General features: G+C 32.8%; 1 protein-coding gene across 2 annotated transcripts in view; it reads left to right on the forward strand.

Annotated features, from left to right (window-relative positions):
* Nucleotides 1-12,271: 12,271 nt before the first annotated feature.
* The window catches only part of LOC127799325 (protein CLT3, chloroplastic-like), a 28,593-nt gene continuing 22,780 nt past the window's right edge, over nucleotides 12,272-18,084 (forward strand). Inside the window, exons 1-2 of one of the 2 annotated variants that reach the window (XR_008022598.1) lie at nucleotides 12,272-12,959; nucleotides 15,755-15,900. Coding sequence is in view for 1 of the 2 variants with exons in the window: in XM_052333259.1 (XP_052189219.1) it covers nucleotides 12,538-12,959; nucleotides 15,755-15,900 (568 nt within the window). In the remaining variant the exon portion in view is untranslated. The remainder of the gene's footprint in view (nucleotides 12,960-15,754; nucleotides 15,901-18,084) is intronic. The other variant, XM_052333259.1, reaches the window with a different exon arrangement.

Consider the following 18,084-nt stretch of genomic DNA (forward strand, 5'->3'; position numbering starts at 1 on the left):
AATAGTTAGAGTACAAAATCTTGATGTTTTTGTACATTAGGGATCAAACACTATATTTTTTAATCATTGAGAGAGAATAACAAACCAGTCAGCCTATTCAAATACTGACAATTAGTCATCCACGTGGTGTGTCACTTACGGAGACTGGCTTGTTCATACATACGCTAACATTTCGTCACAATAAAGACTTAAACCAATAATTTTTAATAGTTAAGATATTAAATTTTGATGTTTACACATCAAAAATTAAACAACACATTTTTTAATGGCCAAATACATATTTTAACTCTTGTACTTGCACATTTTTTTCATTTAGACACTCGAACTTTTTGTTATTTTAATTACACCCCTAAACTATGCAATTTCGAGTCAAATGCACCCTGAATTTTCTTTGTTTCAATTATGCATCTGAACTATGGAAATTCGAATTAATTGCACATCTCGACAAATTTGTTGAGAATAATGAATTTAGGGGTGTAATTGAAACAATAAAATTTTAAAGTAGTAATTGATTTGAAATTACAAGTTCAAAAGTGTCTTTGAAATAACAAAAAAATGTAAATATTTAAATTAAAAAATGTATAAGTACAAGAATTAAAATATATATTTTGCTTGGCGACGCCCTCCACATTTTGTTGCCATCTCTCTCCCTCTCCCTATATATATATATATATATACATGCGTGCGCGTGCTAGGGGGTGCATGGAAGCATACACGAAAAACACGTTCTCTTTTCATCACTTCATCATTCTTTCCATTTCGATCACCATTTCCTTTCCCATAGTTCAACAACCCACCACCATATATACGCAAGCACACCAACGCAGAATCCATAAGCTACCACATCAACGTGTTTCCGCCAGGTAGCCATCGGCATCTCGGCGTCACCAACAGCAAGTCATCAGCAGGACTACCTTCAGCGAGTAATCTGGCTGCTCTCGAACTAACGATGGTGCATCGTCTTCCAATCAGCGCCAAAGAATCGAAGGCGACAGTGGTTGATCGACGCGAAAGGGGGAACCGAATAGGAGTCACTGCAAGGGGAAGGAGAAGACAGGGCAACACATGTATGCGGTGGGGAGTTTGGTGGAGAAGGAAGAACAATGACGATAAAACAATGAACGACAGGGAAGACCCTAAAAGGCTATTTGGCTTACCGTTTTTTAAGATGGCTTTTAAGCCTTCCTACTTAAAAGCTATGTAAAACTTTATAACTGTCTACCTTTTAAGTTGATAACGTATTTGGATGAATGTGCTTTAAAATGTCATTTATATAGTTACGTGTTTGGTTTAAAAAAGCTTATAAGCTATTAGAACTTAACAAAAAGACTAAAATGAACATGTTGCTGAATAATACAAATAAAATTTATAAGAATACTAATTTTTAATAAAAATAAATTATAAATTGATGTTCAACTAATAAAATATTTACCACTAGATTTTGATCAATTATATATAACTATTAAAAAATATATTAATATAATGTTTTATGTTAAAGTTTAGATTTAATTTATAAAAATGTTAAATATATATGTTGAGACATTAAAATATATATGTTAAATATATATATAAGTTATATATATAAATATATACAAAGAGATGGAGGAGGAAGACGGAGAAGATGGAGGCAACATCAAGGGACAGAGATGGAAGAGGCGACAACAATAGGGATGGGGCTAGAGGTGGTAGCTGTCATGGAGGAGATTGAGGTGGCGATGGAAGGCACAAATGGAGGCGACAATAGAGATAAGGCAGAGGATGAAGGAAAGGGATAAAGTTGAAAATATGATTGTTGTTTAAGGGAAAAATCGTAAATCACTTGGTCAACGAAATAAGCTGATAACAATGTTTTCAGAAAAGCTAGGGTGAGCTTTTCTAAAATAGCGTTTAAGATCGGCAACGTTTAACCTCTTTAATTTTTAACAAACGTGTAACTAAATAAACCATACAATGTTTAAGCTGAAAGGGCAACTTATAAGCGCGGTCAAACCGCTAAGCCAAAAAACCCCTAAATCTAAAAGGTTTTAGCAAAATGAATAAAATAAACAAGAGTCCGAGTAAAAATGAAATCTGATTTAGAGACGACAAGAATTTTGTATTTAAAATTAATATTTTTTATTCAAAGATGGAATATTTTCTTCTCTAATTCTATCTCTAAGATAAAGTTGTACTTTAGAGACGGAAATTATTCATATGTTGTCTTTGTTAAATGCTATTATTTTGTATAGAGACAGAAATTTATTGATCAGTAATTTTATCACTAATTGACAATTGTATATTAGAGACAGAATTATTGTGTGTGTGATTTCGTTTCTGTGCAAAAATTACTTTTTTAAATATACGAAAGAGTTCATTTTAGAGAAAAAATTGCATTTTAGAACTGTTTGTTAATGACAAGGAAGAAAATAATTAACAATCATAAAACTTAGAAAAAGTTGATTGTAGATAGAGAAAAATAATTTTACATCAATATATACAAATTAAGTTATATATAAATATATGAAGTATATTTTAACAAATATTTGTATAATTTGAACTGTTGTGTAAAAATATTAAATGAATAAAAAGATTAATTATTTAAAATGTATTATAAATTTTTTTTAGAAAATTATGGAAAATAAAAGACAAAAAAATATTTTTAATAAAGTATGATCGAATTGATTTTGGTATTTAAAACAAATAGATTATTTTTGAAATATATATTATTTTAAAAAATTAATGTATAACTTATAATTGCAAAATATGAGAATAGTATGAAAATATATTTATTTTAACAAAAGAAAGGAAGAAAGAAAAGAAAAAAAAATTAAAAGAAAGGATGTAGAAGAATAAAAAATTCTATTAATTATTTCAAAAAGTATAAAATAATCAAACATATTGAAACAAATTTTTAACTCATCGAAATCTCTTTATTTTGGTGAGATCGAGCTCATCAACCGCAACAAAATCCAAATGAGTTAAGTTCAAAATTTTAAAATATTATTAAACACTCAATTTTAATATTAACATGAAGATCAAAACTCAACCCAACTCAATTAAACAATCGTTTATTTGAATGTAAGAGAGAATGTCTTTGATCAGGGCCATAAATGTTTAAAAATTACTATTTTCAATAGAGACAAAAAATATATATACATCTCTTTCAAAAATAATATTAACAAAATAAAAAAATATTTTTTAATGCTGTATTTGAGTCTGTATTTTCAACAGATACAATGTAAGGGCCCACTCTTGAATATTCCCGCTAGCATAGGATATTCGAAAGGAGGTCATCACAGAGATGATATAGAACAACCACAATTAAACAAACAACTCATTTCATTCATTAGCAGCGGAAACCATGCTTAAGTTCAATGACACTTCCAATAGCTCAAGAGTCGGGCTCAACGGCCATACAAAATAGATAAAAGACTCTAATGTTAACTAACAAAATAAAACTCATTTCATCTCAAGTCTCACCAAAATACTAACAGGATCTTCAAGTTAGGACGCGTCCCTGTACACCTCTATCCTCAGGCCTTAGTCCCACTGGACTCACCCCTAATAATAGCTTTCCCTTTACCTGGAATGGCAAAGAAGATCAAGTGAGCCACAAGGCTCAGCAAGTTCTAGGGTAATAAACAATGATCATGAACCAAGAATAAGGTGACACCAAAGAGAGTACTCCAGAACATCACTGATGTATACAAATATCACATTTTAAGACTTGATCAATTCCAAGTTAAATGTATCATGCCACCATGTACTATTATGCAAATGTGCATATAAATGTAATATCAAAATCAAGTCTCATAGGCTCGCGAGCCATAAATCAACACATGCCAAAGTGTATCACATAGACAAAACCTCACAATAAATATGGAGCCAACTTGCCGGGCTATGGCCACCTCATCCCGTGCCAAGTGCTCTAGGGTACCCTTTCTCCCTCCGCACAAAATAATAGGTGCGCAAAACATATATATATGGAACCTGTACATGTATGCATCATGTATGCATTTGCCAACCACATGTATTTAAGTTCCTGATTTTGCGATATTCATGCTGTTAACATCACTTACCCATACCGGGTATTTTCCCCATCATCAGATAAATTCAACATATCTTACTTCATAATGTTTACCACATTCAAGATGTAATTTATGGCACAAAAATGCTTAATGTAATTTACAACACAAGAATACTTCTTTGAGAGATGCTATTTAATATTAAATCTCGATTCACCAGTTGAGGTGTATTATAAATTTAATAGCTATCATTACCATCATATGATTGTTGTGATTTCATTTAACCAGTGATAGTATACATTTACTTGCATTCATGCTCATAGCTCAAATTCATTATTCGATCCCATGCAATCAAATGACCACACCACGTGAAATTGCTGACCAAACATAATCCTGAAATTTTTCTAAGGTAATGGACCAAATAGAACATTTTTTGAAAATGTCTTCATCTTGAAAAACTAACTCCCGGTAATTTGATTACTAGCATTTATTGTTGTAAAAATGATTTTTAATGAATTTTTCAAGAAACAGAAACTATGTATTTCGATGGTGGTAAAATTGCAAATTCATGGATTTGTACTAAAACCAAAATTCTAACTTTTTATTTTTATGGATTTTGATTTTTTTGATATTTTTATTGAATCCAAATGGGGGGGTACTTTCTTATTTACATTTATGTATTAAAGTAAAGGAAAGTAAAATATAAATTAAGGAAAATGCAAGAGCTCGCTGGACGAGCTTGAGGTCAGGCGCGCGGCAAGAGCTCGCGGCCAAGAGCTTAACAGATGAGCTCGCGATTAAGCGGCCAGGGAGCTTATAGGTGTGAGCTCGCGGTTAAGAGCTGGAACGAGCTCGCGGCAAAGAGCTGGAACGAGCTCGTGGAAAGATCTGGAACGAGCTCGCTAGAACATCAATGAAGTTGAACGTGTATATATATATAACTGGGTTTGCCGAACAGAACAGAACAGGGGCATTCGAATGACTGTTTAAGCATAATATATTGTGGATTAGCTAGGCAGGGCATGCTTTAATAAGCTTTTCAAATCTCTGGGGGGGGGGGTATCAGCTCGTTACGCATATTGAATATAAGTATTCACAAGTGGGTCTCATATATATAGGCGAACAGTTTATATATATTTTCAGTTGAGGCTTTTGCTGTTTGCTCCAAATACCTTAATGAAATCATTTAATGGTGGCTTAGCACTCTACATTCAGCTATGGGTGAGAGCTTCCAAAAGTGATGCAACATGTACATATATAAATGCCTGAACAGGGAGCAACGAGCTAAACAAAAACCCAGCTGTAAGTAAGAAGGAAAGCCATTCACTGAACAAATATTAAGGTGAATCAAACCCCGCTCGAGACATCAAATGGACTTCACAGCAACTAGGAACTTTATAAACAAAATAGACACAGTGGAAAACACTAACAGCGAGGTGACACAATAAGCAACAGTTTGCAAATCAAGGAAACTTGCATTTCAATATAGAATATATCTAAGAGGGAGCTCGCACTGAAAGATAACGTGGTTGCATTGGAATAAAAATGGGTAAGAGAACTTGCCTGTTGAGAATGAAATCAGAGAGAGTTCCACCCGCGCACATGAAGCAAACAGCAGCAAGAAACAGAAGTGATGGAATAGGATGGAGAGGGTGAAGAAGAAGAAGAGTACGGAGATGGACTTAAATAAGCAATGGAACAGTGCATTCAAAAAGAAAGGATACACCTTGCACTGAAATAGGATATTTGTGCACAGAGGCTGCTGGGAAAAATGAGTGCGCACAGGTTTGCATGCCAGCTCTAGAATTTACTGAAATAACCCTCTTTTCATATTACAAACAAAAAAATATCCAGGGGCTTGAGTGACAAATGCTACTTAATTTATTTTCTTTTCCCCATTTTCTTATTACACCATCAAGCCCATTATTTCCAAATAATTTCTCACCATGGGCCTAAGCCCAAATCACATATATCCCATATACATATATTCCAAGCCCACCAGGCTTAATTCTCTACTTGGGTTAGACATCTCATTAACTATTTAATTGAGGCCCTTTCACTTAAATTTCTGATTCCATGCACTATAGAATAAAATTATGTAATCTAAATTATTTCTGTGCCACCAAGGAAATTAACATTAAGCATTAATAAAAATATTTAGTCCAACATTCTAATTGCGAAACACTGACGTCAAGTATTAAAACACCTAGACCCACTTTAGGGTCGTTACATACAAAAAAGTATATGTCCCCATACAAAAATAAAATTAAAAGAAAGAAAATTATTTTTTTGTTCTCAAAGACAAAATAAATCTGTCTTTGGAAAGAAATTGTACAATAGAGATGGACAAATTCCGTCTTTGAAACTATTTCAGTTCAAAAATTAGTATTTTAAATAGAGATGAAAATTATTCATAATTATTCAAAAAATTAAAATTAAAAGAATACAAATTATTTTTTTCATGTCACAAAATTGGACAATACAGACAAAATATTCCGTTTCTGAGGCTATTTATATCCAAATATTTCTATTTTGTATAGAATCGAAACAATGTTCATTTCTATTAAAAAAATAATATTAAATAGGTAAAAAAGAAAATACCATTAGAGATGGGCATTTTTCGTCTCAGATCCCTTCTCAATGATGCAATCCATAAAAATTATTTTCTCTTCAGAAATAAAAATATTTCATCTCTAATTCCATCTCAAATTTTAGAGAGAAATTTTTTTTGTCTCCAAGCTATTTTACTTAAAGACAGAAAAGTATCCATCTCGACTAGAAAATAATATTAAAACAATAAAAAAAAATTTCCTCATAGACAAAACAAAGTTTCATCTCTAACAACATTATAAGTTACAAAATTAGAGAGGGAAGATAATTTTTTGCCATTAGAGACGGAAATCATTCCGTTTTTGGTGGTTTTTCTACACTTAGAGATGGAATCATTTAATCATTGATGGATTTTGTGTTTTAACTCACAGACAATAAAATTTTGTCTCCAATTTCTTTCGCTAATGCTAAAAGACATTTTTTTTTTTTTCAAAATTTGGTCTATAATTCTGTCTCTAAAGTTGGTCGCTACATCGAAATTTTTTTAGTGAATGCAGATGAATAAGAAAGATAGAGAGAGAACGAATAAGGAATTGGGGGGGGGGGCGCCGAAAACAAAATTGAAATTTGCACAAAACAAGACTGAGATGAGGTAATATACCGGTGAAACCTAAATAGAACTAAGTCAAAAAACCTATTAGAGATAGAACCACAAATTGTTAGAAAATAAAGAAAACAAATAAAACCGGGAATAAGAAAATCAAGAAAATGAAGAAGAGGAAGAAGAACACATAACAGACACCTACAAAATGTCGGTAATGGGTTGTAATCGAGCCGAGGCTCGGCTTGGCAAATTTGAGCTCACGGTTAACATAGTCCAAGCTCGAGTTCGGCTCGGGCTAGACAAGCTTCTGGCGAGCCCGAGCCGGCCTGGGCTCGGGCTCGAGTTCAAAGGAACAAAAGATTTCACAGTAAGACATTTCAGCTTTCATAGGGTTTCTAAGGAACAAACATGATCAAATTCTGTGTTGAATCAAACACACACTATCCAAAAAGATTGAGGAACACTTGCACAAATGAAAAATAGTTGATTACACATAATAAATTGAAGATTAATGGAAGAGAAGTGTTACCAATGTGCAGAGTGGATGGATTGAAGAAGAAGAAATCTCTCTCTCTCTCTCTGAGACGACAAGGTGGCGAGTACAACGGGAATAACTGCCTTCGGCTGAGAGACCAACGGCGCTTCACCGGAAAGCACAGTCGGGTGAATGGGAGAGGAACCCTAGGTTTCCTTTCTTACAGTATGTTTGGGCCTTGGCTTGCCCACGGGTTCACAACACAACTGCCAACTGGGTCAAATTGGCCCCTGAATTTTGGGCAATGTGATTTCTTCCTAATGTAAATTAATAATGGCAATTGAAAAGTTTTATAATTAAATATATTGTAATCTAATTTTTATTTTATTTTGATGGTCGTACAAATATATTTTTTTAATTATGGAACTATTTTAATAACAGAGAAAAACTTTATAAACAAATATATAATTGTTATTAAATTAATTGAGGGTGTATTAAAAATAATTTAATTTATTCTTCATATATCACGTAAAATAGGGTAGTAAAATTTTAACAAAATGGTATAATAAATATTGATGAATCACTGCATCTTTACAAATACAAATAGCATAAATAAATGATTAGACTTAAAAAATAATATATAATAAATATGTATTATCTAAAAATTAATGTACGATATGTTTTGCAAAATATAATATATATAATAAAAATATTCTTTATTATGCATATTACTCAAAATATGTATAAATTTTATATCTTTTAAATAATTATTATATTTTCATAATAATATTATTTATATATATTGATATAATATTACATAATTTATAATAGTCTTATTTAAAATTAATAATAATTTTAATCACTATTATTAATTATTATTAATTTTTGATGTGACTATTATGGATTGTTATTGATTTTAAATAAAATTATTATAAATTTTACAATATCATACCAGTTTATAAATTTTATTTGTAGATAAAACACTTAAAATGTGCATTTAATGTTGTCTTTAATGATTAAATTTTAAAAATTTAATATAATATTAGTCGAGTAAATTAGGTATTACTCGAATGAAATACAATTATGTAAGTCGTTTTGATACTCAATTAATATTTATTCTTAATCAATTAATGATATAAGTATAGAGACTTGTCATTTTAATTAATATTTATTATTAAATTAAATATTATAATTATTCAACTAATGTACTACTTAGTCAATTAACTCTTTAGTTATTCAAATAATATTATTTCATCATATATTAGAGTAAAATAAATATATAATCGATTAATCTTTTAAGTGTTTATATTTTACTCAACTAAATATTTTATTACTCTATTAAAAAGATAATTACTTTATTAAACTCATACATTGGCTAATTAATTTTCAAGTCATAATATATCATATTATCAACACATTATATTAATGATATTATTGTAGTAATTTAAAGTTTAATTTTATTATGTTAAATAATATTTTTATAAAATTATAAATAAATTTATTAATGCATTTATAAACAAATTATTCACGAATCAATAATTGATCCTGCTTGTGAACCTTTAAACTATCCAACTCACTAGAATATAATTGAGCATATTTATGAACCTATAATCGAGATAACTCGCGAGCTATCGAACTAAGTATTATTGAGTTCAAGTTTGGCTCAATTACAAATAGAGTTTCAAGGTTAAGTTTAATTTTTACTTGTTTACCTTAATAAGTGAACTTTTAACGAGCCGAGTATCAAGTCGCTCGCGAACGGTTCAATTAGGCTTATTTGCGACCCTAATAATAAGTGAAATTTTATTAAGACTATTGCCAAGGGGTTAAGAGAGTATATACGTGCGTGCATGTGTGTATTATACATGTATGTGTGAGTCATATACGTAGATATTTCACACTTCCAAATTATCATTGTTGTTGTATTTAAAGGTATTTAATAGTTTTATTTTGTGGGAGTATAGATGCATGTTTAATGGAATATTTCAAAAGTTCAAGGTGCCAAATCATATTTTTGGTGAAATATAAGGGTATTTTTATGTCTCACCCTTTTTAAATCTTGTACATTTTTTTATATTTAAAGTAATATTCATGTATTTATATATAAATAAATTATTTTCAATCCAAACTTTATTTATTTGTTTGCAATTCAGATTACAAAATATTTTAATTTACAATAGATTTCACCGATATAACACACACTATATTATTTTAATAATTAAAAAATATAGTGCCTAATCATTGAAAAATATTAAAATTTGATATATTAACTATTAAAAGTTATTATTGTAAGACTTCATTATGATGAAACATTAGTACATGTATGAACACACCAATTTATGCGAGTAACACACTTTGAGGATGATCAGTTGACAGTGTTTGAATTGGTTAACTAATTTGTTATGTTTCATCAATAATTAAAAAATGTAGTTTATGATCTATAATATACAAAAATATCAATATTTTATATTTCAACTATTAAAAAATATTACTTTAAATACTTATCCCACGTGGGAGTAAACAAAGTCACTAACTACGTGACGTAAAACATACACATAGAAAATAAAAATTGTCACATCATAAAAAAATTATGTTAGTAAGACATATCAGATTAAAATTTATATTGATAAGAAAAATATCAAATTACCCATAACTTTGAAAAAACTTAAATCTCAAATATCTAAATATTTGAATTACTAACCAAAAAAATCTTACCTTATTATGTTTTCAATCACAAAATATAACATAACTAACCTCAATCATTTATCTTTGTTGAACTCGATTCTATCATTCTTTTATTTATATCATATTTTGTGGCTTAGGATAAAGACTTAAAATAATAATTTTTAATAATTGGAATGCAAAATCTTGATATTTTTGTACATTAAATATCAAACGCTATATTGGTCGACGGTGATTCATTGGCCCGCACTGGTGTGGTGGATCCGTGAAGAAGAAAATAGGATATCTGGTTCGATTTGTTGACCCGTCGACCTGTCCTTGCACGGTGCTCTGATGCCCAAGTTAGTGAGCGAGTAAATAAGTGCAAGATATTCGTAAGTGGGCTGAAGAAAAAACATACATTGGCTCTCAAAAGAGTTGGCTGATATATAGGAAGATGTGCTCTCCTACACGCGCTATACGTATGCAGATAATGGGATGGAATAATCGACGTTGGTGGGAACGTCCATGCAGCAGCAAGGTGCCGACGAGACTCTCATTAATGTGGATGGGATCCGTCATTAATGAGGATGAGATTTGAGGTTAATGCACGAAAACCCAGACACGATTGTAATGATGTTGTTGCAAAGGGCCATGATGGGACTGACATGGGCTAGTCAGGTGGGTTGAGAGACTAGGGCTAGGTTGGGCCTGCGCCTAGCCTACTATTATTTTTTGGCGAATGATCTTCTCGTTATACAAGCTAATTGCCTAGGCCAACGAGCTGTAAAAGTCGCTGGGAGCTCGCTCGAAGCGTAGTTGGGAGCTCACACGGATAGGTTGACGAGTTAGAGGCATTTTCGGGAGCTTGCTTGGCCCCGTGATCTGAACTCAGGCTCCAACAATGTATGAGCTCGCTTCAACGAGCTTAGCTTGAGGTCTACTAGACCTTGTGCGATTGGGCCGGCCCGCAAAATTAAGTTCAGCCCATATGGAGTAGAGCGGGAAATACCCGCAACAGTAAGACATATCAGATTAAAATTTATATTGATAAGAAAAATATCAAATTACCCATAACTTTAAAAAAAATTAAATCTCAAATATCTAAATATCTGAATTACTAACCAAAAAAATCTTACCTTATTATATTTTTAATCACAAAATATAACATAACTAACCTTAGTCATTTACCTTTGTTGAACTCGATTCCATCACTCTTTTGCTTATATCATATTTTGTGGTTTAGGATAAAGACTTAAAATAACAATTTTTAATAATTAGAATGCAAAATCTTGATATTTTTATACATTAAATATCAAACGCTATATTTTTTAATTATTGAGAGAGAATAACAAAATAATTAGTCTACATAAATAATAACAATTTGTCAACCGTGTGGCATGTTACTTACGGACACTGACATGTTCATATACGTGTTAACGTTTTGTCTCGATAAAAACTTAAATTAATATTTTTAATAATTAAAATATTAAATTTTGATATTTATACATCAAAAATTAAATATCATATTTTTTTAATGTCCGAATACATATTTTAATCTTTATAATTGCATATTTTTTTATTTAAGTATTTAAATTTTGTATTATTTCAATTACATCAATAAATTATGTAATTTCGAGTCAAATGTACTCTGAATTTTTTTTGTTTCAATTATACTATTAAATTATATAATTTCGAGTTAATTGTATATTTTAACAAATTTATTGAGAATAACGAATTTATAGGTATAATTTAAATAATAAAAATTTAAAGATGACTATTCCTGAAATAATAAAAAAATTAAATATATTTAAATAAGAACGTACAAATATAAAAATTAAAATATATATTTTACCTTTTTTTTTTTAATTGTTGAAGCCACGCACCCATTTTTCATCCAATTATAACCTCTGCGTTGAAGCAAGACAATTCTAATTCATCTTTTTCTTCTTCTTCCTCTCTCTAGTTCGCCCCGGAAAAGGCCAAAACTCTTCTTTCAGACGGCGTCGCCCACCACAATCCGTTGCCATCGCTCTCTCTCTCTCTCTCTCTCTCTATATATATATATACGTGTGTGTATGTGTGTAGGGGGGTGGTGGAAGCGTACACGAAAAACACGTTCTCTTTTCATCACTTCGTCCTCCTTTCCATTTCGATCACCATTTCCTTTCCGGCTTTCCCATAGTTCAACAACCCGCCACCATATATACTCAAGCACACCAACGCAGAATCCATAAGCTACCATGTCGGCGTGTTTCCGCCGGGTAGCCATCGGCATCACGGCGCCGCCAACGGCGAGTCATCAACGGGACTACCTCCAGCGAGCAATCTGGCTGCTCCCCGACCGACGGCGCTGGATCGTCCTCCGATCAGCGCCGGAGGATCGAGGGCGGCGGTGGCTGATCGATGTGAAAGGGGGAGCCGGAGAGGAGCCGCTGCGATCGGGCCGCGGCAGGGGGAAGGAGAAGACAGGGCGGCGCGCGTACGCGGTGGGGAGTTTGGTGGAGAAGGGGGAGGGCGGAGATGAGAGGGATCGGACGGTGGAGGTGTTGGTAGCAGCGGGGGTTACGGTGGTGCTGGGAGTAGGGAATCGGGTGCTCTACAAACTGGCATTGGTTCCCCTCAAGCACCATCCCTTCTTCCTGGCTCAGCTCGCCACTTTTGGGTACTAATCATAGCCCATTATTTCTTTTTTGCCTTTTAGTTTTCCGAACTATATCTTAAAAAATTAAATTTTAACTTATTTTAATTCTGAAATCTTCAGACAGTTTAATTCGGAATATCCACAAATTTATAATAGTATTATTTAAAAATTAGATTTATTGATAATTTTAAATAAATTATTATAAATTTATGTATCTTATATCAAGCATTTGTGAAACTTATTCGTAAATATAAGGCTCCCTTATTAATTTCCCGGTCAAGTTACATTTACATGTCACAGTCTTCCCTTTTTTCTCCTCAAAAGTTGATATTGATTATTGAGTCTTTTGATAAAATTGTGGGATGACCATCACTGCGTTTGATGTGATATTTTTATATTAATATAAACGTACAATACACTAATACAAGCCCATCACACTAAATGGCACTTGTGAGTATTCCAAGCAACATCTTGGAGATTAAAATTGGCGTGACAATCTTGGTTTGCTTCCACTGTTATTTTGGGATATTTTTTTTTTTTTCCCCAATATTTTAGTGGGTCCGACGTGAATAAGAACCATCCGATATTGTGTAGTGTTAGAAAAAAAGAAAAGTGATGCTACATGTACATCATTTTTGTATATCTTGAGCTACACAAGGGGTATTATGACCAAAATACCCTGCGCCTCTCCATGCGCCTCACGCGTCTCTATGCGTTTCAGAGGGATATTTTTATCATTGATACACCTTTGTGTAGCCCAAGGTGTACACAAAGGTGTACCAATAGCATTTTCCAAAAAAGAAACCCTTTCCTGCCGTCCATAGAATCTTCTGCTTTTAATAATGAAAAATGACAAAAATACCATTTTTATGGGGATGAAGCGATGAAATACATGACTAAAATATCTTTTACTTAAGGTATTAAGGCAGTGCGAGACGGTGAGACGCGCACATGTATAGTCTAAGGTGTAGTAGATTAACCCTTAATCTACGACCAGCATGGTTCTTTAACAATTTCTTTATGCAACTTGATGGGTTGGTGTTGTAGAAAATTAGAAATCGATTTCCATCACCCGCGGGTCCTTTAATTTAATGACATTTTGTAGTAGGTGCAGGGGAGACATGTGGGGTCCACCACGTTCTGTCTGAATCTTGTGGTCCTCAGAATATCGCATGCAGGTTGCTTTTTCCCAAATTTCATTTGCATCCCATTCTATTTCCCGTAATTACATTTGAAACCACCAGATTTCTTGACGGGCCCGCCTTCCAATTCAAGTCTGCATAATCAAAGTCAATCCTTCCTTCTCTACCCACTTCTGGTTGATCCCCAGTGGCTGGTGACATCAATTCAAGTTATGGAAATAACCTCTTTATAAAAATAGTGAACATAGAGAGCTGTTGTATTTAACTGGGTTGGAATTGGCTCGAGGGCTACCATTCCCACATCTGCCCTCACCTGTTCAAGTTTACCATTTGCACCTGCTTGCTCAACCTGCCCCTGATTAAATACTGCATGAACTTGTGTTAAGATTTTATTTGGTTAGAAACTTTAGAGGACTAGGATTGTTTGATTTCTATCAAGATGTATTTTAATTTTGTTAGGAGGACTTCTAATAGATTATGTGGTTGAATCTAAGTGGTATGAGGTTATCATATTTAATACAATTAATTTTGAAAGAGTTGTATCACACTTATAAATATTATTTCTTGTTATAATCCAAAATTATAGTTCTTGCCAACCCTAGTCATAGCTAATTGCTTTTTCACCCAACTCTATTATATTAGTAACAACTCCAGACTGCACTTGAGTCTTTACTTTCAAGTGCCAAAAAGACTCCATTTATACCAATACCACAAGGACAGTTATCTGCGCCTTTTGATCTCAGCGATTGAGACAGGCATTACATATAATGAGTTTTTACTCAAAATGGCTGCTTGCAAGATCAATATTTCAATTTCAGAGGGTTTGTAGAATAAATTTCTCAAACTCAATGTGTTCATTAAACTTGTGATTCTGAACCAGAGTTTCAGTTTGAGCAATCTGGATTTCGTTGTATATTAAAAGTTGAAAATAGCAATACACTTCGCAAAAATATTGCTTGGGTGAGCAACAACATGGAAAATTTTAAAATGATTGTCCAAAGCAATGATTTTAAGCTTAGGAACATAACAGTTAATATTGTTTTGGTAAAAAATGATCCTCACACAACATGAAATGTATGGTTTTTAATAATATGTCACCACATACTACTTTGTAATTGGACAAGACTCCAGCTTGCATTGAAAGGATTGTAAAGTTTTAGCGGGAGAATGCAACCACTCAACTTATACTTATGGTCCTTGACATCTATATTAAAAAATGGAGGAGCAAGAATGATATGAAACTAAACCCAAGAATCAGATGGTGATTAAAATGTGAAAATCAAGCTATCTTATAGGAAAAACATGTGACAGAACAGATGGGTCTATAGAGAGGCTAACCAAATGTGGGTTGAGAAGGTTACAGCGACGAGTCTTTGTGGAAGAACAGTAAATCATGTTGTTGAATGGAAAGCCCAAAATCTATTTTGTTGTTTTTCTTTTGGTGGGCAAACTACTATTGACTTGCTATCTCATCGAACAAAAGCCTATATGACTTCTAGAACTACTTGTTCCATGAGCTAAACCATGTGGCTAACAACTTATTTTTTACCACCCTTATCTAGGTGCCCAGTCAACAAAAGTAGAATTAAAGCATCCCTACAAGGGAGATGAAATCTTTTGTGCGTAAATCAATGGAATGAGCTAACCTCAGTATTTCTTTTGCATCCTTTTCAGATATGTTATTGTATACTTCTCAATCTTGTATCTCCGGTATCATGCTGGCATTGTTACTGATAAAATGCTTTCCTTGCCAAAAGCTCCATATATTTTCGTTGGTCTGTTGGAGGCTCTGGGTGCTGCTTCTGGAATGGCAGCTGGAGGTAGTAATATCTCATTGTTGTTTGATTCCTTTTCTTGTCCTTTTCTTATTATCATTTTCTTCGCCAATCAAATGCTTTTGATTTCTGTCATTTTATACCACTTTTATGGATTAATGTTTTGAAGTTTTAGTATCTTGTCGAACAATTAAGCCAAAAGTTTGGCATCTTGGGATGGTTAACATTGTTGTGAACGTAACATGAAGTATTTATTCTTTTATTGAAATCTTAATTAATTGTGTCTTGTTGACGAGACAATTATATAGCAACTAAGTTAGTCGGAGTTAGGGTGTATGTTGTAACTTGAAGGTGTTAGAAAGTAAAGAGTGTGGGTTTTCTAAAACTACAAGTATAAACAAAAGACAGAGAATTCTTGGCTGATCTTTACTTTTGTTTTTTGTCGTGAAAGAACTAAGCCGGGGGGAGCTAAGGTGCATTATTAAGGTCCACCTGCAAGAAGGCCCTTATACTTGGTTGAATTGCTTAATTCCAATTCTTTGTTATACCCACACGGGTCCCCCTAACATAAATTCATATTTTCATCTCCATTGAGTTAAACAAAACCTATATAATATGAGCTTATGAAAATGGAATCAACAAAATAAATGTTGAAGCAATGTTGTAAATCTGAATGTGTTAACTCCAGAGTGAAAATGAAATAAAAAAATAGAAATAACATGATTGTAAAGACGTTTGTCAAAAGTTTGTATTGGGAAAGGTCTTGCAATAAATAATTCTAACCACCCACAGATTCCAAATACTTTCCCCTCTTTGTGTTAATCAAATAAGATATTAAATAGCTCTCACTCCATTCAAATAAATTAACAACTCATGCACAAGAACATGCAAATTTTTATGTAGAGAAGTCCTCAGTGTAGGGGGAGAAACCACTGACACTAGTCTAGGCAAAACTTTGACTATCAACAATAATGAGTTTACTGTAAAGTTCTTCTCTAGCAATTCTAGAGGCCATCACACATCAAAGCATCAGGAAGATAGTATTCGTAGCTGCCTCAATCAATATCATTACCAACACAGGTTGTAGAAGAGAGCAATTTGAAAAAGAAAACAATGATCCAAACTGGTGAAAACTGATCTTGTATCACCTGGAACAACATACAGAAATATGGCGTGAGCCAGTGAACGTTTCACTGTCAGATCTTCAAGTGATATGAAAAGTTTCTATTTCTTTTTATATTCATCTGCTGTTTTGTCTCTCCATAAGTTTTCTTGTGGCGGGCGTCTTTTTGGATAGAGATCAACATATATAAGATTATAAAGTGGTCACCTCATGACCTAAACAATGTAAGTTTCTTTTATTTTAGTTTTGCCCAAAAATTTATTCTTTACTCTTAACATCCACATGTGGTGGGACCCAACAGTTTGAGGCAGAACCAGTTGAAAATAAGATGAATCTTACTCTTCTAAGTTCAATGGTAATGGAAAATGTAGACTGACTAGCACTCCATTCCAACCAAGTGATGATTCAAAACGAAAATGTGAGGAAAGAGGAAGGAGAAAAGAATTTGGCTGAATTTATCAGTGACGTTAAGTTGGCTGGATTTAATGTTGAAAATGCCCTACTTATAATTGGGGCGAGGACTTACCCCTACAAAGTTTTTATCAAGTTGAGATGAGTTGTTTGAGGTTGTTTATTTTAATTCATAGATTTTCAGATTAGGATCAGCAGTCCAGAAGCTACTACTCTGAAGTTTTAATTCTTCTTTTAAAGTACAGAGTGCATCCATAAATTACAGATCCATATTACCAAGCCCTGCTTGTCTATCTGGCAATTATTTTTTTGATTTTTTTTTCCTTTCTAGACTAGCACATGCTTTTTATTAGTAATTCAGAGTTAAGGTACTTGCAGGAATATAAAGTTCCCTTTAATGTAAAATGTTCTTACCTTGGGTTTTCATCCCTTAAATATAAATGTATTAAGGTTGAAGGTCTTGCTCCTTATCATAGTTGGTCCCAAGAAGAGGAGGGTTGTCTTAGGCAGTTGACAACAACTAACAAAACTGTTGGACCTTTTAAACATTGATTTTAGTTACAGTATTATTTCAAATTTTATTGGAGGGTAGCCCTCTTTGTGGGGTGCTGTGCTGCCCAAGTGCAGTACAGAAGATATGGTCGTGGATCAAGATGATTGGTGAGCTAGAATACATATAGGCAGCCCACTTCCGT

This window comes from Diospyros lotus, chromosome 1 (genome assembly GCF_014633365.1).
Source record: "Diospyros lotus cultivar Yz01 chromosome 1, ASM1463336v1, whole genome shotgun sequence".
Taxonomy (NCBI): domain Eukaryota; kingdom Viridiplantae; phylum Streptophyta; class Magnoliopsida; order Ericales; family Ebenaceae; genus Diospyros; species Diospyros lotus.